General features: G+C 34.2%; 1 protein-coding gene across 1 annotated transcript in view; it reads left to right on the top strand.

Annotated features, from left to right (window-relative positions):
* Window positions 1-24,161, top strand: part of LOC142342957 (patched domain-containing protein 3-like) — a 109,134-nt gene that overhangs the window by 72,469 nt on the left and 12,504 nt on the right. Inside the window, exon 8 of the mRNA XM_075394636.1 lies at window positions 23,894-24,101. Coding sequence (XP_075250751.1) covers window positions 23,894-24,101 — 208 coding nt within the window. The remainder of the gene's footprint in view (window positions 1-23,893; window positions 24,102-24,161) is intronic.

Genomic DNA, 24,161 nt, shown 5'->3' with positions numbered 1-24,161 from the left:
TACGCGGGTAAATTGACATCAAACTCTAACTAATTACACTTGTTTCTTCCAAAAAAACTTACTTTTAACGCTGAAGCAGTATTTCCCAACACGGGGCAATTATTTTTTAACGAATACCCTACATCATATTGGGTACGTCGAACTGACAAAAAGATCGATTTCTTCTCAAAAACAATTATTCTGCACCTGAATTGGCATCAAACTATTATTGCTCAACCATATTTGTAGACATATATCACCATCTTAGCTCGGAATAACAATCTTTAAAAGGTCGGGCAATTACTTTTTCATAAATATTCACACCTGCCGTAACCCAAATTATTGAAACTGGAACTTACGTTAAAGCTTGGAAGGATCCTTTGGAGGCAGGAAAGTGTACACAATTGGTTGTTCTTCCAGCTCGCCCACGTCTCCCGTTTTACTCAATTTATTAGACTTACGCACACCCCCCCACTTAATCCTTTTCTTATATGGTCTCTTAGTCATAGTGAATTCATTCTTTACTAAAGATTGTATATGTTCCGTAACATCTGAGGAGCCACCGACGTCCTTATCTCTCTTTAATGCCCATTCTAAAGCGGCTTCCTTGCCTTTGTCTTTCAAAAGTTTCTCAACAACTCCCTTTCGAGCCCCTAACCCAAATGAAGTAAATGTCCTTTGGGCAACTCTTGAATTTCGTAAGTCATGTGCTTCCCAACCAGTAACTAGGGAGACTCCCAATGACATTGTTAAAACAGCATGAGCACAGAGTGATGGCTGACATAAAACACTAGACTTATTTGATAAATAGAACCAAATATCACTCGGCAGCTCACTAGCTTTAGGACCACGTCTAATTAATTCCATGAAATACTGGGGTGTTCCTACAACATTATCAAATGCGATGGACGTCGTGTAGCTCCCACAAATGAGAAACAGTTTTTCTCCTACAATTGTCTTTGATATACTATCACTCCCACCTATTTCTATATGTGATCGTGTCCACCAAGGACCAAACTGTATCATTCAATCTCTCCTATTACAATCTAGGTCAGAGGGAACTTCTCCATTTAGAATTCCTTCAATATTAAATGTCCAGCCGACTGAGCCATACAAACCATCATAAGCTGACACTTTAGCATATATGCGTGATTCATCATGATAAGCCGGCATATTATCAATAAAATTTTCTACTTGATTTATATCAGCAAGCGCTTCCACTTCTCTACAAAAGTCTTCCTTTATTCCGACTATTTCTTCATTTCGAATCTCTAACGGCAATTTCGGCCAACCGTTTTCACCTACTATTGACCCCCTCCCCTCTTCAACTAACTTAGCCCTTAATTGATGCCAACTCTTCAACCCAGATCCGTCAACCCATGGAACTTCCTTCCACCCAAGTTCTATTAACTTACCCCTCTTTAGATACTCCTCCTTAAACTTACTTATATCCCCCAATAGATCACTTCTTTGCCGGGTATGCCTAAACAAGGCCATATTAAATATTGTATCAAATGAAAACAAAAACTTTAAAACTATAAAAACAAAACGAACCTTTCTGGATGTGTCGATAGAATATTTGACACCTTTAACCCAGTTAACTGTCGAGCCATAATACTTCACTGAAATAATAATTCTAAACTCGACAAATAATAAAACCAAAAAACCATTTCCAAATAAAACCGAGCAAACACAATTTAAAAGAATCTACCCCCCCCCCCCCTTCCCCCAACAAATTTGTACCAAAAACTCGTGACCGCTCGCAGTCAATCTAAGTATTAAATATTCAACTGAAATTCAAATCACTGATTCACAATCACCGTTCCCATTAAAATTCCCCCAATTTCTGTCAGTCCATTTCCTCCTAATCCCACAAAATCTAATCAAAAAAGACATTTGGGAACCACTTCAATTAACTCTTACCACATTTCCCAAAAAAATTTGCATTAGTTCATCTCAAATCTAATCTTTACTGACGTTACAACTAATGCTAATGGACTTCTCTGGGCCTTCTAATCACACTAAGAACGAGATTGCCAATGCAGCTACGCAAGGAATAATAGCAAAACTAATCCCCTGAGCTCCAGATGCCTCCACCCATTCACCGCATACAGAATGACGAAAGGGGACAAAGCTCACATTTCTATCCCCAACGACAAAAGTTGTATTGTACTGGCAACAAATTGCCACAGAATCATTCCGAGGAATCTTCTCACAAGCAAAACTGACACACAAAAGTGCACATAACAAACCCACAAAACTGAACATTTTCGATCTAGAAAAACTTGACACTACTTAAAACCAGAGATCAAACTCACATATTAATGGGTTTTCCAACCCATGCTAAACGCTTTTCTAGATAGCCGCAGTATCGAGCATGAAGACTCAGACTCAAATAAAACTTATAAAATATTCACTATCTATTAATAGAATGAACTCAATTCTGATTGGACAAAAATGTAAATAAAAAGTATAAATACGAAATGCATAACACGAATTATTCATTCATTCTTCAATTGATTCTTGCGAAACTTAGTGCTATTTTCCAACCTCAGAACTTGTGAAATTTTCTCATCTTAGCAGAATACCGGACGCTTGCGAACCTAAACACTTAGAAAAATATTTGAAAAGGAAACATAAAAACGGTACACGGAACCTAAATATTAGTAGGAAACTCCTACCAGAATAGCTTTACAAAGAGCTATCATACTCAGTTATTGCACGATCTTTGACGAACGTCAGAACTGATAACGAGGAAGAGGATCGAGAACCCTCTTTGAAGATGAAGACTTGGAAGCAGATCAGAAAACAACTGGAAGCAATATGGATGAGGCTGGTATGATTATACCTGCCTACTCTGAACGCCCGAAGAAAATGGATCAACCTACAATCAAAGCGTGAAGTCAACGATGTTGTTTGAGGTCTGGAAGAGGGGGCCCGAGAGGAAATTGGCCCTTAGGATGCGTGACAAGGACGTTCACCGCCCCCGACCAAACCGCTAGATCTCGTGAAGTAAAAACCGCTCTATGTCGTTCAACTAGCCCAGCTGTGAGATTAGCACATATTTTCCCAAAACCAATCCAGGCAGGTTTTTTAGGTAGGCCCCGAAAATTATATCGACAATGTTAATCTTCATATATTGGCGCTAAACAGTTATTGCAAAGTTGTCAAAGTCAGTGGAAACTTAAAGATAATGATTGATTCAGAACACAAGAGTTTGGGACCAGAAAAATTACGTGGAAAAAATGCAATAAAGTTAATTTTTGAGGACTAAGTTTTTTGAGAAACATCAAAGAATAGACTAGAAAAACTAGAATGAAGGCAGTTCTACGCCCTCTCTAAAAAGTATCGACATTGTCATGCTTTCTAGTTTGCCCTGGTCGTTTTTAGTCACACTATGTTATCTGGGAAATAATTCCTTTATAAAATTGAAAAGTTTATAGTTTTTAGGCGTTGAGGTCAAGCTTTTTATTCTGAAGTGTTGAAATCAATACTTACGATGATATTTTTACGGGTATTCATTCGAGAACTGAATTGTACGACCAGAACACTTGAAAAACTGTTGAAAGTTACAAAAACAAGTCCTGAAAAAACGAGTAAGCAATATGAGCTTTTTAATGAGTAAATTTCAAGTGACCCATGTCTAACGCATTAAATCTTGTTTTCCGTGATCCTCAATTTTGATTTTTTTCTGACAAATATTTGTTTTTGTGTATGAGAGTTTTTTTTAGCCTACCTCATTATCAGTTGGTGCCGAGAAGTAGAGTACTTTTTACGCTATGCATCGTTTTTTTAGCTGATTATCATGTAAAACTATCTGGACTCAGACACATTTATTGGCAAAGAAACAAGCAAGGGTATCAAATATTAATGTTTTTTTTTTCTAGGAAATGATGCTCAAAACCCTAAACTGTTTTCTAGTTGCATTGGGATGCAAAAATTAAAAGAGATGATAGTATACATTATAAGAATTTCTTCGTAATTCTGAACGCTTAAGCCACATTCTTCAGATGGTTTTTAATAATTAGCCACAGTGTGGATACTTCTTGGGAAGTTTATCCCATGTCACGTTTTAGTAAAGAAATAAATACAGTGATGTGCGTTTGTGGACAATTTGGGGATCTTGGCGATGTTACAACTAGCTCATGCAAAAATTGTACTGAGAGGCACAACCGCGCATAGTTAGAGCAGAAGTAAAAAAGTTCAATTTTGGTTCAAGAAAATGCTGGTACCGATAAAATTGTTACGTATTCCGATTCGGGCACGAGTGAATAATGCACATTGGTTCATACTTACAAGTTTCCTTCTGAATTTTCTTCAAATTTGCTTTTTTTTGGGCCGCAGCTTGCTGACTCGCGACATCCATTGCTAAATATCTTTTTTCTCTGGAAAATGCTTCAATACAAACTACAGCAAAAAGAACAAGCATCGCGGTTCTCAAAGTTTCGCTGAAATTTTATTTAACGAGCAAAGTTTTTTCACAACCCAAACTCTGAGCTTGATAAGCAAAATATGGTAAGCAAAATAAGAGCGAAAATTTTAGTTTGGGTTTCTCTCGTTTAGCATTTGGAGAACTGAGTTCTGCAAATGTTAAGCGTCTCGCCCATGTCTGCTTACAATTCTTCAAAGTGGAAATAAAAAATAATGTGCTCTAAATAATTAGATTGGAAACACAATTCTTCAATGTTAACCCGTATAATCACTAACATCAAGCGTTCACCAAAATCTTTTTTTAAAGTTGTAGGGTGAATTTTATGAAAAAATTGATTATGTTATATACCTGGAACAGTTTTAAAAGATACGAGTTGTTTAAGAAGGTTAAAAAAATTCTCGGGCTACCTATATTGATTCAGTTGGTTGCCTATTTGTTTGCTGCGTATTGTTTTTGTGTAAATAAATACTTAACATGAAAATAAAAATATTAGCTTAGATAACATTCGTGCACGTCACCTGTAGTTACCAATGTTGTGCTTGAGGCTGAACCTTTCTCATAATTGGTGTTTCCATTCAGCTCAATTCTAATAATTATTCATCATCGGAAAATAAGCATCTCTTATAAAAGAATGCTACGTATACAGATTGTTTTTTTTAAACCAAATGGGAAGTATTTTGGAGTTACACTTGTGAATTCAAGCACTTAGGAGTTCAATTAGAAAACCATTTTTTTTCTAAAGTGACCTGTATACTTAATTCACAGCGCAATTCCACAAACACTATGAAAGTGGTTTATGAAAGATGCTGTGTTAATGAGACGTGATACTCAGCTGTACTTATTGGCGGACCGGAATAGAGTTCTTACTTTCACTAACTCGAACTGATTGAAAAATTGAGACTAAATTTGAATGTAAAATCAATCAAGATACTCATCGAAACCAAGAGGAAGATTTATAAAGCAAAGTAGATGATATTTTTCCTGCTGGAATTTTTAAAAAGAATCCCACATATTTTCGCTGATTAGTCACTGAAACGATCAAAATGAAATTTTCAGGAAAGTGAGCAGTTCCTGGCGGATTGCACACAACTTTATCTGTTGAAAGTTACAAAAACAAGTCCTGAAAAAACGAGTAAGCAATATGAGCTTTTTAATGAGTAAATTTCAAGTGACCCATATCTAACGCATTAAATCTTGTTTTCCGTGATCCTCAATTTTGATTTTTTTTCTGACAAATATTTGTTCTTGTGTATGAGAGTTTTTTTTAGCCTACCTCATTATCAGTTGGTGCAGAGAAGTAGAGTACTTTTTACGCTATGAATCGTTTTTTTTAGCTGATTATCATGTAAAACTATCTGGACTCAGACACATTTTTTGGCAAAGAAACAAGCAAGGGTATCAAATATTAATGTTTTTTCTAGGAAATGATGCTCAAAACCCTAAACTGTTTTCTAGTTGCATTGGGATGCAAAAATTAAAAGAGATGATAGTATACATTATAAGAATTTCTTCGTAATTCTGAACGCTTAAGCCACATTCTTCAGATCGTTTTTAATAATTAGCCACAGTGTGGATACTTCTTGGGAAGTTTATCCCATGTCACGTTTTAGTAAAGAAATAAATACAGTGATGTGCGTTTGTGGACAATTTGGGGATCTTGGCGATGTTACAACTAGCTCATGCAAAAGTTGTACTGAGAGGCACAACCGCGCATAGTTAGAGCAGAAGTAAAAAAGTTCAATTTTGTTTCAAGAAAATGCTGGTACCGATGAAATTGTTACGTATTCCGATTCGGGCACGATCCGAGTGAATAATGCAAATTGGTTCATACTTACAAGTTTCCTTCTGAATTTTCTTCAAATTTGCTTTTTTTTTGGGCCGCAACTTGCTGACTCACGACATCCATTGCTAAATGTCTTTTTTCTCTGGAAAATGCTTCAATACAAACTACAGCAAAAAGAACAAGCATCGCGGTTCTCATAGTTTCGCTGAAATTTTATTTAACGAGCAAAGTTTTTTCACAACCCAAACTCTGAGCTTGATAAGCAAAATATGGTAAGCAAAATAAGAGCGAAAATTTTAGTTTGGGTTTCTCTCGTTTAGCATTTGGAGAACTGAGTTCTGCAAATGTTAAACGTCTCGCCCATGTCTGCTTACAATTCTTCAAAGTGGAAATAGAAAATAATGTGCTCTAAATAATTAGATTGGAAACACAAATCTTCAATGTTAACCCGTATAATCACTAACATCAAGCGTTCACCACAATCTTTTTTTAAAGTTGTAGGGTGAATTTTATGGAAAAATTGATTATGCTATATACCTGGTACAGTTATAAAAGATACGAGTTGTTTAAGAAGGTTAAAAAAATTCTCGGGCTACCTATATTGATTCAGTTGGTTGCCTATTTGTTTGCTGCGTATTGTTTTTGTGTAAATAAATACTTAAAATGAAAATAAAAATATTAGCTTAGATAACATTCGTGCACGTCACCTGTAGTTACCAATGTTGTGCTTGAGGCTGAACCTTTCTCATAATTGGTGTTTCCATTCAGCTCAATTCTAATAATTATTCATCATCGGAAAATAAGCATCTCTTATAAAAGAATGCTACGTATACAGATTGTTTTTTTTAAACCAAATGGGAAGTATTTTGGAGTTACACTTGTGAATTCAAGTACTTAGGAGTTCAATTAGAAAACCATTTCTTTTCTAAAGTGACCTGTATACTTAATTCACAGCGCAATTCCACAAACACTATGAAAGTGGTTTATGAAAGATGCTGTGTTAATGAGACTTGATACTCAGTTGAACTTATTCGCGGACCGGAATAGAGTTCTTACTTTCACTAACTCGAACTGGTTGAAAAATTGAGACTAAAATTGAATGTAAAATCCATCAAGATACTCATCGAAACCAAGAGGAAGATTTATAAAGCAAAGTAGATGATATTTTTTCCTGCTGGAACTTTTAAAAAGAATCCCACATATTTTCGCTGATTAGTCACTGAAACGATCAAAATGAAATTTTTAGGAATGTGAGCAGTTCCTGGCGGATTGCACACAACTTTATCGCCACTTCTGCTGTCATTTATCGCATCCAATAGTCGCACTGTTTAAAACATGAAAACAACAAAAACAACTGTCCAAAAAGCGGCAATGGAATAGTGTCATACTAAGGAGAATTTGATGCAATTGTTTCTTTTGTGTACTTATGTGATCTTAATCAACCGCCTTTTTTTCAGTTGATACAAGCGTTTTTTTAATGTAATTTATTAACTTCAATTTTTTGACGTACTTCAAATGAACTTCAAATGGCGTAAAATGACTGATGTACTTATTACTAATCCTCAACTTCCAAATTTTTTTCAGTGATTTTTTAAATTAGGTTGAATTTTGCTGAAAACTTTGTTTTTAGAAAAAAAGCAATCTCTATAAAACTGGTTACATATCTAATTTGTTGTTTCGAAAAAATGGTATATTTCGTATAGTGTTTGACGTAATCTTTCAAAAAACATCCACGTAAAACAGAACAACCAGCTATATTTTCTTTTCATGGTAAAATAATCGTTGAACTTCAAAAACCATGAATTATACAACCCATAATTAAACCATCAATTAATAACTTATCAACAGGCAGAACCGCTTTTAAACAACTTCAAACAAATCCATTATGTGTTACTTGTGAGATTCGACCAGTCGGTAATTTTTATAATTTGACAGAAAAATTGCAAAAAGGTTATTATAGCTCTTGCCCTCTTTGAGATTTTTCTGAAAGTTATGTCGGAGATGCGCTGTCAGCAAAAATTTTACCTGTTAAATTGTATAAAATTATCTGTTCAGAGTGCTGAAACGTCGACACATTTGTTACATATTTCCCGTACTTGTCAATGCCTTAAGCGGATAAATATGTGGGATTTCTTTGTTTTAAAGTTTTTTAGCGCCTGTTGAGCTCTGTCTTTTTATTGGTCTAGCAAAGTCTTTTTCACGAGCCTTACTTTTTTCTACAGATTGGAAATTTTTTAAAGTTTTTTTCCGTTTGTCTACTTACAGAAGTATTATAGGATTAAGACTAAACAACTTTGAATCAGAGCAGTCCACTGTAAATGTCTAAGTGTAATTGTTTTTTTTCTTTAGCCATGATGAAGGTGTGCCGCAAATCAGTTGTTCCCCTTTCAAAAAAATTGTCTTTTTAAATAAAAAAAATAACGGAGTTTTTTTGATTGATTAGTGGTTCTTCAAAAATGCAAGAGATGAAGAAGAGTGCACTCTTCCCTACGTTATTTTTCATAGTGAGCAATCAAATTGAGCTTGCCTATCACTTTTAGTTACAAATGTTGTGCTTGAGGCTGAATCTTTCTCATAGTTTGGTGTTTCCATTCTGCTCAATTCAAATAATTTTTCATCATTGGAAACTAAGCATCTCTTAGAAAAAGAATGCTTCGTTTACAGATTGTTTTTTTTTGAAATAAATGAGAGGAATTTTTGAGTGACATTCGTGAGTTAGAGTACTTAGGAGTTATATTAGATAACAATTTTTTTAATAAAGCGACCTGTTTATAAATTCACAGCGAAATTTCACAAACACTATGAAAGTGGTTTCAGATGCCCTGTAAATGGGACTTGATACTCAGCTGTACTTATTCACGGACCGGAATAAAGATTTTACTTTCACTAACTCCAACTGGTTGAAAAATTGAGACTAAAATTGAATGTAAAATCAATCAAGATACTCATCGAAACCAAGAGGAAGATTTATAAGGCAAAGTAGATGATATTTTTTCCTGCTGGAATTTTTAAAAAGAATCCCACATATTTTCGCTGATTAGTCACTGAAACGATCAAAATGAAAATTTAAGGAATGTGAGCAGTTCCTGGCGAATTGCACACAACTTTATCGCCACTTCTGCTGTCATTTATTGAGTTGTCGCACTGTTTATAATATGAAAAAGACAAAAAGAACTAGAATTGGAAAGTGATTGGTCACCACCATACAGAAAAAAATTAGCTTAAATCAGACATAATTTCTGTCCAAAAAGCGGCAATAGAATAATGTCATGCTTAGGAAAGTTTGATGCATTTTTTCTTTTTATGTTTTATGTGATCTTAATCAACCATTTTTTGTCAGTTATACAAGTATTTCTTTAATGTAAATTAAATTAAATTCAATTTTTGGACTTAATTCAAGTGAACTCCAAATGGCATAAAATGACCAATGTACTTATTACTATTCCTCAACTTCCAAATTTTTTTTCAGTGAGTTCTTAAATCAGACTGAGTTTTGCTGAAAACTTCGTTTTTAGAGAAAAAAGCAATCTCTATAAAATTAGTTACATGTCTAATTCGTTGTTTAGAAAAAATGGTCTATTTCGTATATTGTTTGACGTAATCTTTCAAACAAACATCCACGTAAAACAGAACAACCAGCTATATTTTCTTTTCATGGTATCATGATCGATGAATTTCAAAAACCATGAAAATTAATACCTTATCAATAGGCAGAACCGCTTTGAAGCAACTTCAAACAAATCCATTTTGTTTTATTTGTGAGATTCGACCAGTCGGTATTTTTTATAGTTTTTCAGAAAAAATTGAAAAAAGGTTTTTATAGGTCTAGCCCTCTTTGAGATTTTTTTGTAAGTTATGTTGGAGATGCGCTGTCAGCAAAAATTTTACCTGGTAAATTGTATATAATTATCCGTTCAGAGTGCTGAAATTTCGACACATTTGTTACATAGTTTCCGCACTTGTCAATGCATTACGCGGATAATTATGTAGGATTTCTCTGTTTTAAAATTTTTTAAAGCCTGTTGAGCTCTGTTTTTTTTGGGCGAGCAAAATCCTTTTAACAAGCCTTACTTTTTTTACAAATTCGGATTTTCTTTAAGTTTTTTTCCGCTTCTGTAACAGAAGTAGCATAGGATTCAGACTAAACAACTTTGAATCAAAGCAGTCTACCGTAATTGTTTAAGTGTAATTTTCTTCGTTCGTTGGCCACGATGAAAGTGTGACGCATATCAGTTGCATTCTCCTTTCCAAAAGTTTGCATTTTAAAGTGAAATGAATAACTGAGTTTTTTTGATTGATTAGTGGTTCTTCAAAATTTCAAGAAATGAAGAAGAGTACATGCTTTCGTACGTTATTTTTAATAGTGAGCAATCAAATTTGGGCTTGCCTATTACCTTTAGTTACGAATGTTGTGCTTGAGGCTGAGTTTTTTTCATAGTTTGTTTTTTCTATTCAGCTCAATTCTAATAATTATTCATCATCGGAAACTAAGCATCTCTTAGAAAAAGAATGCTACATTTACAGATTGTGAAAGTGTGGATTAATGAAAGTGTGACGCATATCAGTTGCATTCTCATTTCCAAAAATTTGCATTTTTAATTAAAAAGAATAACTGAGTTTTTTTGATTGATTAGTGGTTCTTCAAAATTGCAAAAGATGAAGAAGAGTACATGCCTTCCTATTTTATAATCAATAGTGAGCAATCAAATTGAGCTTTAAGCTTTTACATACAGCTAAAATTCTTTGAGAATTGTGCTGAAAGTTGAAGTTTTGAATTAATGTACTTAACTTATCGAAAAATGTGATCCCTTTTTTGTGAGAGTTATGCTGAAATTATGTAATGAATGAACTCAAACTATTGAATTTATGTAAGAGGTGTGCTAAAAGATGTGCTGACAATCTGAAATAAAACCCATAAAAATCTAAAATCGGTAGGTTCCAGGCACTCGGCGTGTATTTACTGGTTTTGGCGGGTGTTTTTTTGTAATGATAAAACGTTATTTTCAATGTTTTAATATAGTAATCTCATCGTCATGCTCAAAAAGTGCGTCGCCCAAAAATTCATTTTTTTTTCGAAATTTTCAAATTTTAATATGATTTTGCTATGAACATTAAGGGAATCAAAACCAAGAATGCACGGTCTATTTTCAGAAAAAAAAGTATCTATGGGACTTATCCTGCACATTATGAGTGGCAAAATACTCTTAAGATACACTGATACAGTACTGGGCCGACGATATACAATTGGAATACAATGTTTCAGTACTGAGATACCATGGGACTAGGGTCCGGGAGCATATTCCTTACATAATTTTATACAAGGGGGCTTCTTACAAGAAATTTGTTTCTGACTCCCCTTCATATCTCGACCCGGTTTAAATAGTTTTTGTTAATACTCAGATCAATGCCTCTCAGCTATCGAGACTCGTAATTTGACCTCCTTATAAACCGGTTTCGGCAAACGCTAGAACTCTCTACTCTCTACTCTGATTTCAATAGTTCAGCGTGGAACTATGTAGAAGGCTTTGCAAATTTTAACAATTTTTGATCAGTTCACGAGTTCAGCTGTAGGAACCTGAAGAGACCCTGAAGGTACCTGGAGCCTAACCGAAGGGATCCTATTCCAAAATTGATATCATAATGCAGTCGAAAATGTCATTTGGTTTATAAGACCATTTGGTTTAAGACCATCACTCTGGAATTTTCGATATTTTCATTCCAGTAAAATGCAAATATTTTGGCAAATTTGCTCCAATTATTGTCCCGTTCTGAGTCAGCTACAACTTCAATTGTATCAAGATATTCATTTAGGTCTTTCACACCATATTTTTGTAATTAATTCATCATTTCATAAGTTTGGTGCCTTGACTCTTTCGAGGTCCCCTAGTTTCCTCTCAAGCATGTCGTTTGCATATCTTGCTGGCAACTGACGTTCTGAAACATACATTTCAAAATTGAACAATCGTCTTTCAATGGAGAGTATAATAGTTAAATCGATTTAAAAAAATTGTTAATATTCTGTTTGCATTAAGAGAAAAGCGGTCACGGAAGATCTAAATAGAAGAAAAACCATCAAAACTGGCGCTTCGCTTGTTCTAGTTGGCGCTTTTCTCAGAGCACACATAATCAATTCCCCGTTATAAATTTTGTCTAAACGTAATTTAATTGCGTTACAAACACAATTTCAGCGATTTTCAGCGTATTTCTTAAATAGTATTTGTATTACAGTTCGTAAGTGCTTCACTTTCATAAGAGCTCAAAACTCAGAACTATTGCGCCAAATTACTGTGTTTTATGGTGGTTGTAAATTTTTCTAATTGCTCTCTCAAACAAGTTTATGGCAGTTATGTTAGTTTGAGGTACCTCCCCAGGTTGAGGTGCCATCCGGAAGTGACCTCTGATCAGACCGTGCCAGACAAAAGTAACCTCTGATCAGACCATCCCAGACGGAAGTGACCTCTGATCAGACTAATGTGCGCTCAAAACACCGTGTGCACTGAATGTGCGCTCGAAATGGTCTCTGATCATACCATTCCCATCCGGAATTGATCACTGATCAGACGCAAATCAGACCATTGCCAGACGATTAAGCAAACATAGCCCAGACGAAACCCAGACCATTGTCCAGACGATTGTGCGCGTTAGATGACCTCTGATCAGACTATCCCCAAGCCAAAAAGGCCACTGATCAGACCATCTTCTAAACAAATTCCGACCACCTCCAGACCATTGTCCAAACGATTGTGCAATCATGGCCCAGACGATTGTGCGCTTCAGATGACCTCTGATCAGACTATCCCCAGACCAAAAAGGCCACTGATCAGACCATCTTCTAAACAATTTCCGACCACCTCAGACCATTGTCCAGACGATTGTGCGACCATGGCCCAGACGATTGTGCGCTTCAGATGATCTCTAATCAGTCTATCCCCAGACCAAAAAGGCCACTGATCAGACCATCTTCTAAACATTTTCCGACCACCTCAGACCATTCACCAGACGATTGTGCGACCATGGCCCACACTAAACCCAGACCATCGTCCCGACCGTTGTTCAAGTCAGATGACCTCTGATCAGACTATCCCATAGCAAAAATGCCAGTATTCAGACCAGTTTCTAGGAGAAATTTAATCGGGTCAAGGAGCAAGATTAAAGTGAACCAAATTGTTATCCCAGACTTACAATAGTATTCAGAGATATGCGGAGAATTCATTTATTTTACCTGATTTACCATAATGAAATAAGGTTCTAAATGTTTTTTTACATTTATTACTGAATATATCTTGAAAAAATCTATGTTAAAAAAATCTATGGTTACATGGATTTAAAATGAATTATCCTCTTTTCTTTTTAAATTCATTTAACTTCTTCACAGATAGATTCTCTTTATGTTAATTTTGTTGTTTCTTCATGTTTATTTTAATCATCGTAAAGCTTTCTGTTCAATGTATCTATTTTTAGTGAACTGATTTTTTATACATATAACCTTTTCTTTATGACAGCTCAAGGAGTATTCAAGTTTATTTTATATTTATCTAATTATACTTTCAAAAATGAAAAAAAAACGCGTCAAGGAGTTGTTTAAAGTAAACCGAATTGATACCCCAGACTACCATAAATATATAAATTTTAAGACTATCAGAGTGGTCTGCCTAACTGATATATATATATATATATATATATATATATATATATATATAAACACATATAAATTTATATATATATATTTATATATATATATATATATATATATATATATACTGTTTTCATGCCCGTAAACGGTTGAACACTATTTTGAAGAGAGTTTAAAGCATGCAGATCTATTTGAATACAAATCATGAAATTTTGTTTTACCGGTCGAAAAAGAATTGACGACTAAATGTTTAACCGTATACAATCAGTTTGTAAAAATGACCTCGGAGAGTGAATCTGTTCACTTTTTTCGAACTTCATTGTTTCGAATGCGTACCAGACATTTTTTTTAAAAAAACTTGGTTTGACTTGTCTGTTGTTAAGTTCATTCCTCGTATGAATTCTCTCTTTTTCATTTTGCGTTATCGTGAAATTGTGAAACAAAAATTTCTGTTTTCCAATTCAAAAATTGTTATTGTGTAAAATATATTATGTATGCAAATTTTTGAATTTTTATGACTCTCGGTTTAGGTCAATAGCGTGGTGTGATTTTTTCTTTGAAATCAGTGAACAATTTAAAATTTATTAATTCAATTAAACAGTTCATCTCTCTACGACCTCTCATTTTCGATAGGTGTTTCTACTCTTGGATCTTTCTCTAACCGTCTTTCTTTTCCTAATAGTGACATTTTCATTTGTTTGCATACTCATTGACTAAATTTCCGTACTATGTAGATTTCCGCACTCAATGATTAAACTAGAAAAAGTATCCAATTCCCCGTCTCATTGGGTGCCAAAACTTTTAAATAGCTTTCCAGCATTTGGGTGAGCACAAAAAATTCTGGAGATGTCACTATCTGAATCTCAATTCTGACGGTTTGAATTTTCTTCCGTCACTAGCAAGCACAACTGCTCATATCAATTTTTTTCAAACAATTGCTGTGAATGACCCAAAATTTTTGCAAGCTAGGGAAATAAGTTTTATTGTATAAATAAAAGTTTTGTAACGCAGATCTCACGAATATTTCAATCTGTTTTTTTCTAGGACTAGATAAAAGTCTCAGAATTTCAGAAAAACTTTTCGGTTGTTTTCAGCAGTACGTTGCCAAACGAACAATTTGATCGAGTAAAATGAAAGCAATCTTTCCTCCAAGCTGACGAGCGCCCCTGGACCTTCCCCGCAGACAACTTCAATAATGATTCAGAATCGTTTCATTCTGTATTTTTTCCGCAAAGTGTTCTGATCTTGTCACTTTTCGGACTGATCATGGTAAATTCAGAGCATCTTTCTGCAATAATTCTTCACAGTATGAAACAACTATGAATTTCCTCTTTGCAGAATGAAATTTTTATTACTCATACGCTGAATATTCTTTGATCAGTATGAAAATTTCACTAATTTTTTACGGAGCAATATGATTAAGACTCAACTTCGAAGAAACAGCACAACAATGCGTATTGATGTCTACCTATTTGAAAAAAATATTAAAAAAGGATTTCAAATTGAGAAAGTTCAAGATTATATATAACTTCAACAAACAGAAGCACATTTTGTTTTGAGATTATACAACCTCAACAAAAAAAGAAATTTTTCTCCTCCTCCTCCTCATCCTCCTCCTCCTCCTCCTCCTCCTCCTCCTCCTCCTCCTCAAGTTTGTACAACAACAAAGTTTATCCGGTCCAATTACTATTCGTCTGTTTTTCATTGTTTTATAACGTGTCCTTACACGATTTTACTTTATTTTTACCTGATCGTGTGACACGTTTATCAAAATTTGCGAATTCCAAAAATTTCATTTTTCTTATGATTTTACTCTGATCAGAAAAAAAACAATAAACTTGATCAGAAAAAAACAATAAACTAAGAATGCCCAATGACGATTCATGACAAAAAATGGTTCTGGGTTTTGTTTGCACATAATGCGAGGTAAATTTACCCTTAGCTCACACTGATTCAGTACTGATTTAACGTTTCATCATTGGATTCTAATGTATCAGTACTGAAATGCTCTGACACGAGGCTCCGGGCCCGTACTAGATCATTGTTTCTCAGCGATGTACACTGCTCTGCCCAATTGGCTTTCTCTTTGTCAGTGCGTGCTAGTACTCTATAACAATACACCAGATATGTGTTCAGGTGCTGTTAAGGACGTTTTGGGCACGTTGACAAAAAGGCAAATAGTGACTGCAGATTACTTCGTTGTGAAGTGAAGATCTAGTACGGGTACTCCAAGTCGAGGCTCGAGTGCGATTTTCCAGGTGAAAACTGCTGACGGTGCGCATTTCTACCCCGTAATCACCGGTCTTGAACGAGTCTTGGTTGATTTGCTGGTTCTATCGGTCATTTTCTTTTTTTTGTCGTAAAAGGAGATCTAGACAACCCGAGCTATCATCTGGTCCAGAGTTATATCCTGTCCCCGTAGGAGAAAATCATCAGAAAGTATGATCATCAAGAACATTTTTTTTAGGTATATTCAGGTCAGAATTTTCAGTCTTTCAGGAGGAAAGCCGAAATTTTACGGTTACAGTTTCAAGTTTTGTAATAATTGCTATCAACCATCCTGAATTACCGCTTCTTCAACAGTGGTTTTGGCCTTGATGGGTCTGATCTTGTGAAATTTCGGTCAGACGGTCTGGTGAGAGGAAACATTATTAAGTATGTAATCAGTAAATAAGAACTGTAATTGAACTTATAATTGTTTCGGACTAACTTAACAATTGACAATTGGTATAATGCCGTTAATCGTTCTAACCGTTGTTCATCAAGGCTCCATTTTGCTTGGCTTTCAGGTCGGCAGCTACGAAAGCTGTCACCAGTTTTTGTTGCTTCTTCTTTTTCTTCTTCGCCAATGATGGTTGAAGACCATCTAAGATTAAAATTGCGATAATCAAAATCACAATAGTTTTCATTTTGCATCCAAACTCTTGTCGACTAAAAATGAAAAATGTTTCGATGAATCTTTGCAGTGCTTATTATTTTATGCGTAGATTGTTTTGGGGAAATCTGAATTTTGTTAGTAGATATTTCTCAATAACCCGTTTTAAATTTAAACCAAGATGTCTGTCTTTGTGACAAATTTGGTTTAAAACCATTTTGACTGCTGTGTGGATTTTCTTATTATACTTTTGTTAGCTTCAATTCCAAATAACTTGTCAAAAAAGGGTCTCTGGTAAACTTTTGCAACACGCTTAAACTCTTTTTTCTTTAGTAAAAAAGTAAAAATTTTGTGTCCATTCTAGGATCATAACAACGATCAACGATATCATATGGGGTTTTGAATGGTCACGAAAAACTTCTTTCACATTCAAAAACATCGAAATGAAATTGACACATGTGTCTTCAGCTGGTATCATGTAACCCCCACCCTCCAAAATAATAACTTTTTCTTAAGTACATATATTCGAATAATATTTAAACTCAGAATAAATCACTGATAAGTTGAATGTAATGTTTTCCGGTTCTCGCTTGCTATATTGAAATTTTTGCTGGCTCCAATAAATAACTAAATCGTGTAACCGTAACGACAGGAGTCAGTTTTTTCTGCTAGAGTCTAGTAGAAAAATGATCTGTAGAGTCTAGCGAAAAATGATCATTCGTGAGTACAGTAAGGATTCTTTAATGTAGCACATTTACTAAGACTCTTCACATGGCAAAACCGCTCTTGACTTTTTTCATGTGAAAATATACCCAGGGAAGTTTAAACTCAGAATAATGTTTAATTGTTCCGACCTCTCTTGAGGGGGAAGGAACTATATACTCAAACGGATATTTTTTTTTTCAGTCAATTTTGACCGATCGATATATTCATCGTAGAGAGTTGAGACTGGTATCATTAGAAAGCTTGTCCAGCGTAGAATATAGAATTAGATTTTTTTAATTTTCGGTTTTTACAGGGATTTATCGAGGTTTAAATTTTGAGAAAATAGTGTGAGTTCCGGCGAGATTTTATTCAATTTTTCCGGAATTTTTGAATGAAGCTTCGCCAATTTTGCTAAAATTTGTTAAGTTTTTTGAAAGTGTTGTCGATTTTTATTTGTAAAAACAAAAAAAAAACAATCAGAAGAATATTGTAGGCTGTTTTTATTATTATCTTAATCAAAAATTCTGTCTAAATATTTCAAAATTAAGACTTTTTCTTCAAAAACAGCACGAAATAAGTTTCTTTAGTCCTTTTTGATTAAATTTATAGGAAGTACAGATCCAAACACCACTAACAAACTTTTGTTAGACTCAAAAGGGGGTTCTTTTACTTCAAATTCCGTTGAGAGTGCTCTGTAATTAAAACTTCGCAGTTTTCTGCTAAATTTATTCGTTGATTATCAAAAACGCAGCATATATTTTTGATTTTTTAACTTACAAAAAATCAATATCTATAACTTTCGAATAATTGAGTGTTCTTACAGATTAAACAAAATTAGCAGGGCTAGTTTTGGACCAATCTTGGACTGGTATAATCCAGAAAGATTCGGGTTGTGAACAGTCGGTCTTTTTTTATAAAAAAATTCGATCTCTTCTACAATAATTAAATAGCATTACATTTCAAAAAAAGCTGACTAATGATATTTCCAATTGGGTTCCTACTTCGTTGCACATTATTGTATTGAGTTGATTACTTGAAAGCTTATGGTGGTTTTGACTTTTAAAACTATTTGATTTTCAAATAAATAATGACTTATTGAACTTTTGCCTCTATTTTGCTCTTTCTTTGGTCAACTCGTAGCTTATTTTCAGCAATAAAAAAATGCCTCCTCTTCCTACTGAAATCAAAATCAATCTTTATTGCGGTTTTACGCCTTAATTTATGGCTACTGTCTTTTATACAACTAGATTTCAATATTTCCTAATTTTTAGGTATTTGCCCATTTTTCACGTTTTCTAGTTTTGTCACATTATCACGTTATTGACAGTTCATACATCACATTATTGGATTTCAAAATACAACACAATTTATATTATTAAAATGCTTGAAGATATAGATATTGATTGTAACGGCTTCGACACTACTTTCTCGAAGAAATTAATTGATTTTTAAAACTGTCTTTAACTGCAGTTTTTACTTTGTCTTTTTAATAGTTTTAAATTTTACAGTACAAGGACCCGGTTTCATTGCCTTTTCATGGAAGAACAGATGAGACGATATTCAGATTTTAGTAGATAGTTGATATTCATGACTCTGAAAACAATTGTTTTCCAAATTAAAAAAAAAGCACTTTTTAACTTCGCAATTTTGTTCCTTTTATTGTCTGGTTGTTATCTAGTCTCGTTAATTACAGGCCATTTATGACATTAATGTTGTCTAAGGAAGGTTTCAAAAGGGGATTAGTTTCGCACAATCTAATGTTATTAAAGAAAACATTGACTTTACTGGCTTCGACACGAAAAAAAGCAAATTAATTTTTGATTTTTGTCATGTTTGACGGTCTTTTTGTTGACAAAAGACATATTCTGGATAACTGCAAGTTTCAGGGGCTTCTTTTGGAAAAATATACGAACCTAATTAATTTTTTATACTAATTAATGGCGTTCACGTCTTTGGAAATATTTTTTTTCGAAAAAAAAAGTGTTACTTATTTTTGCATTTTGTTTTCCATTTTTGTCTACTTGTTACCTTGCTTCATTTATGAGAGGTCACATAATACATTATTGGTGGTTGTAGAAAGTGCAATTGAACACATTTTGATGGTCATAGTATGGCTTTACGGTTTCGAAAGCGTTTTCTGCCAAGTGTTTTTGATTTTTTGTTTGGTGTCTATATGTTCTTTTTGTAACCGCGTAAAAAAAGGCAGCTCTTAATTCCTTCTATGGAAGCATTGGTAATTGTACACCTATGGAATATTTTCTTTGATTTCTAATGGTTTTCATTATTTCGAAAATAATTGTTTTAAAAAAAGCGAATTTTTCAACTTTACTGTTTTTGTTCTTTATTGTATAATTGTTACCAACTCTTTTTATTAACTACTCCCTTATCTTTTCTGGTGAATTACAAGTTATTTTGATTTAATATCTGTTTTATCTAACGGTATTTTGACCTTGTTATTAATTTTTTTTTAAACGGACATGAAGTTTTTGATGTAATTAGTTTTTGTTTTTGCTGTTGTTTGATTTTGCTGTTCGTCTTGTATCTTAATATTTGCACATCTCATCAATTTAATGCGTCACTTTTACTCCACCACAGTTGTTTGCTTCGGAGACTTTCTTTTCGTTCATACACCTATTTTTTTTAAATACTTGAATTTTTGGGTTTTTCTATGTTCCTCATTTGATAGACAATCAAGCCAAAACTGTGGATGAGCGGGGTCGGAACCTTATGTGCGATCGCACATTACCGAGTCGCCTTGTTTAGATATATTACGAAACGCTTTGCAACCCTATGGCATTGAGCTCACGGCGCAACGCGTACAGCATGTGCCTAAATGTTGGAAGCAAATTCAAATTATCTTCATTGCTGCATTAGTCTGAAATCACACCTTGTCTCGTGTTCATTACTGAAAACGAGGGAAGCCGAACAATTCTTAAAACACTCACGTGCACATTTAAAAATGCCGAAAGTTTGCAGTGCCAGAATTCAAAATACCAGAAGTCGCTACTTAGCCAGAAGTTGAAATCCGTTGTCTTTCGTCATTTTCAAACGTGCGCGTTTCGTGTTTTAAGCCTGGTTAAGTGACTCTACAGAAGTCTGAATTCTGACTTAATATCTCGAACCGCTTCGCAGTTCTCGATAAACGCCAGAAGTTCTCAGTGACTTCAAGCAGAGTCACTTAACCATTACTTCGAACGCATTCGGATTAGAAATGCCGATGGAATCGATGTGAAAACAATTGTATCGTCTCCAATCCTGCATTCACATGTTCAAAATCGCCATAATAATCAAAAATCAAAAGATCATTTAAGCAAAGTATTCATCTCATTTGATAGAGAGTGCCTCGCCCTGCTGCACTTTAGCATGAAAGTTTTTTTATCGCTATTAATGTTCTACGTTTCGTCAATAAGCCTCTGGACGTCGACGAAATTAATTGAAAAAGCAGTACAAGACATTGAAGATGCAGAAAACTACAAGAAAGTAAGATTACGGAAGATATGTGGAAAAAGAGTAGACAAACGGAAAACGCGCTTAACTACCCTTTCTGCCATTGAAATTTGGTCTTTTTTTGCAAAAAAACAAAGGATATGATTATCAAAAACATTTTATTCTGAGGAAATTTTGTTTTTCAGATTTATGAAGTAATTGAAATTAAGAAAGACTTAGGGACAATCAGTGGTGAAAGCAACACAAATCAATATTTGCTATTGATCAAAAGCAATGAAAAGATGTTGAGAGCCAAAGCGCTTAAATGGCTACAAAATTACGCTCCTGAAAAGTACCATATTTGTAGGCAGCCATGATTTTAAACAGCTTGGTTTAAGTTTTTGAAACTTTTTCAATACACAGACAGGTACTATACATTCAGAATGTCTATTCGATGAATAATTACTAGATATAATTAGATTTTCTATTTGATTAATAGTCACTTGATAAATTTTAAATTTTTATTTCTTGAAAAATTACTAGATAATTGGAATTTCTATTGCTTAAACCGAGTTTCTAATTCATACTAGAGAGTTAGACCAAACGGCAAAAAAGGCCATTATTAAAACGGCGATGCTTCAATATAGTGAATTTTTTTCTCATTCGATTATTGCTCAAAAGAGCCGTTGTCACTGTACGTTCTCATTAACCAATTTATTAGAATTGGCGTATCATTACAGTAAATTTTGTTTGCTTGAACGGCTCATTGCTCGCAAAACAGGCAGAAATATATAAACTTATAATATTGCTTTTAGGCACAACTGTATACGTAACAACTCAATTAAAAATCATATGGTTTTTGTTTTTTTTTGTCCACGAGTCGAGGGATTCTTCAAAAATGTCATAACTCTTTAAAAAAGTATGTCAATGCCGCTCTCCCGTGTCTAAGCGATCAAAGAATTTTAGAGCTACTGATAACTGTTCTTGACCATTTACTTTGACACTATATCGTTAATTTGTTTTGTTGAAAACGCGCTGAAGAAAGACGAAATCTGCTAAAGATTTTTAAGAAATGAACTGAAAATTTGGTGCAAGAGTGTTGCGCAGAGTTTTTTTTAAAACTCAGTTTATTCAGCGCAATTCAGTGATTTTTGCGCATGTCTTAGATAACTCTAATGCACTTAGCGCAGTTTGAGAAAACAATGCACCGCAACTGCGCAGAGACCTCGACTTGTGTTTTCAACTGATGCAAAAGCCTCCGAAAATCGCATGTTTGAGCGTATGATGTATTAACAGCTTTCGATCCATCTGCAACAAAACTCTGCATAAAGCATCATGGTTTTAGGAAAAATCATTTAACCATCACTCAGTTGCTTCTCTAATGGAATAGGTTGTTTAAATTACTTGAGGCAAACAAAATGTCGATGACAGTGTGTCTCGACATAGAAAAGGCCTTTGATATCATCAAATTCAAAATCATAATATAAAAAAAATGACAATTGTAATTTGATGGTGATTTTTCAGATTTCTGCGTCATATTTGACTGACAGACAGCAGCAATTTACAATATCTTGAGGAAAATCTGACTTTTGTCAATCACCAGTGGTGGCAGGCCTGAAGGGTAATTTTTGCGTTTTTCAATACATAAACAACCTAGCCGAAATAAACGTCAAGGACTTCTACTTATACTCGGCTGAATCAAAAATAATCAGGACTGTGGACCATAAATTGAGGCTGCAAAGGATATTAAAAATTCAAAAATTGTCAGTGAGTGCTATTTAAAAGAATTCAAAATATGGAAAAGAATTCAAAAATGCTATTATTTGAAGGAAGGAGAATCAGTTTACCTTCAAATTCGATAAGTTTTAAAATGTGCTGTTTTCCTATTTTTCCTAACGAAAAAATCAAAACACGCAAATTTTGCTTCTCCCACCAATGAAACCATCTCACAGGAAAGACACTTCAAAGACCCGGGCATACATTTTCCAAAAAACTTTTCTTTGGACTATCACTTCCTCAATATTGTTCTACAAAAAGTTATCAGGAGCCTGCACATTTAAAGAGATCAATTCAAAGTGAAGAAAAGAGAAATGCTTTCTAGACAAGAGTTACATAAGATCAGTCTTACTTCATGGGTCAAATACTTCTTTGCCAGTAATACTATCGTAAGTCAATTGAAAAAACTTCAGAGGAATAAATTTGAAATGAATACAACCTAGCAGTGATTTTACTGATAAAGAATATAATGATCGTCTTCGATCAGTAAATTTACTTTCAATCTCATTTCAAATTGTCTTCATGGATCTCCTCGTTCTAATCAAAATTATGACAAGTAGACTTCCAGTTTGAGTTAGTAACTTTGGCAAATAAGAAAGGGACATCCCAAATCACGATGTAACGAGAAAATATTTTAATGCTCAAACGAGTGTCATCGCCAGCGTTGCGAGGTTTTTTTCTACGGAGTTACAAACTACAGCACGTCGATGTCACTGATGCATGATTTGCCCAATTGTAATATATGCTCAAGACCTGCCAAAATCTCAGAAGAGAAGTAGAGCTCAAGACCTCAAAAGAGAAGTAAGAGAATATCCATTTGATTTGGCTAAGAAGAATTTCAATAATCTATACCCATATGGAAAGACAGTGTTTGAGAGAAGTCAAATTTGAGCCCCGTTAGGGACTTACTAAGCTAGGTGAAACCAAGTATGGTGAAATTCCTTATTATTATTAAATTATGACACTAAGAAACGCTAATACATTTGAAGAACTCCTTGACCCAATTAAAAAGTTTCTTTTGAAAATTTCATTTTTTTTCATTGCCGAACAAAGTAATAAAAAACTGACTTTTTTAAAGTGAAGTCAGAGAGAAGTTCTTAGTTTTTTAAATTCTAATTACAAAGTTACTTCTTTAAGTATTTTGATTACTGTACCATAGCAAGGACCATTTTTGCCTTTCCTCTCGTCTCAGTGTTTTAATGACACAGTTACAAATTATGTAAATGCTATTGCCCATTTTATAAATGATATTTCCTTCAAGAAACACCAATTTTCTATTCTCAGATAATAAAGGCTCGCTTTTACGTCAATTTGATCTCCTCAACATCAGGAGCGGCTGAAGAGAGTGAACTGATTATGGACTCTCTGAAGGACATTCTGTCGGAGTATGAAGATACTCTGAATCCCTACGTGTTCAACTACATCATGGCTGAGTTTGAGAGGAATGTTCTCATGTTGGGTGAAGTTTGGAGCTCGATCTTGATTGTGGCTGGTTAGTGTTATTTTAATAACCCTTGCATGGCATTTCAAAATAATGCTAAAATAATCTGAG

Source organism: Convolutriloba macropyga, chromosome 7, assembly GCF_964194025.1.
Source record: "Convolutriloba macropyga chromosome 7, txConMacr16.3, whole genome shotgun sequence".
NCBI classification, from domain to species: domain Eukaryota; kingdom Metazoa; phylum Xenacoelomorpha; order Acoela; family Convolutidae; genus Convolutriloba; species Convolutriloba macropyga.
The sequence above is the reverse complement of the archived record's forward strand: the minus strand, read 5'-3'. Positions and strand labels throughout refer to the sequence as shown.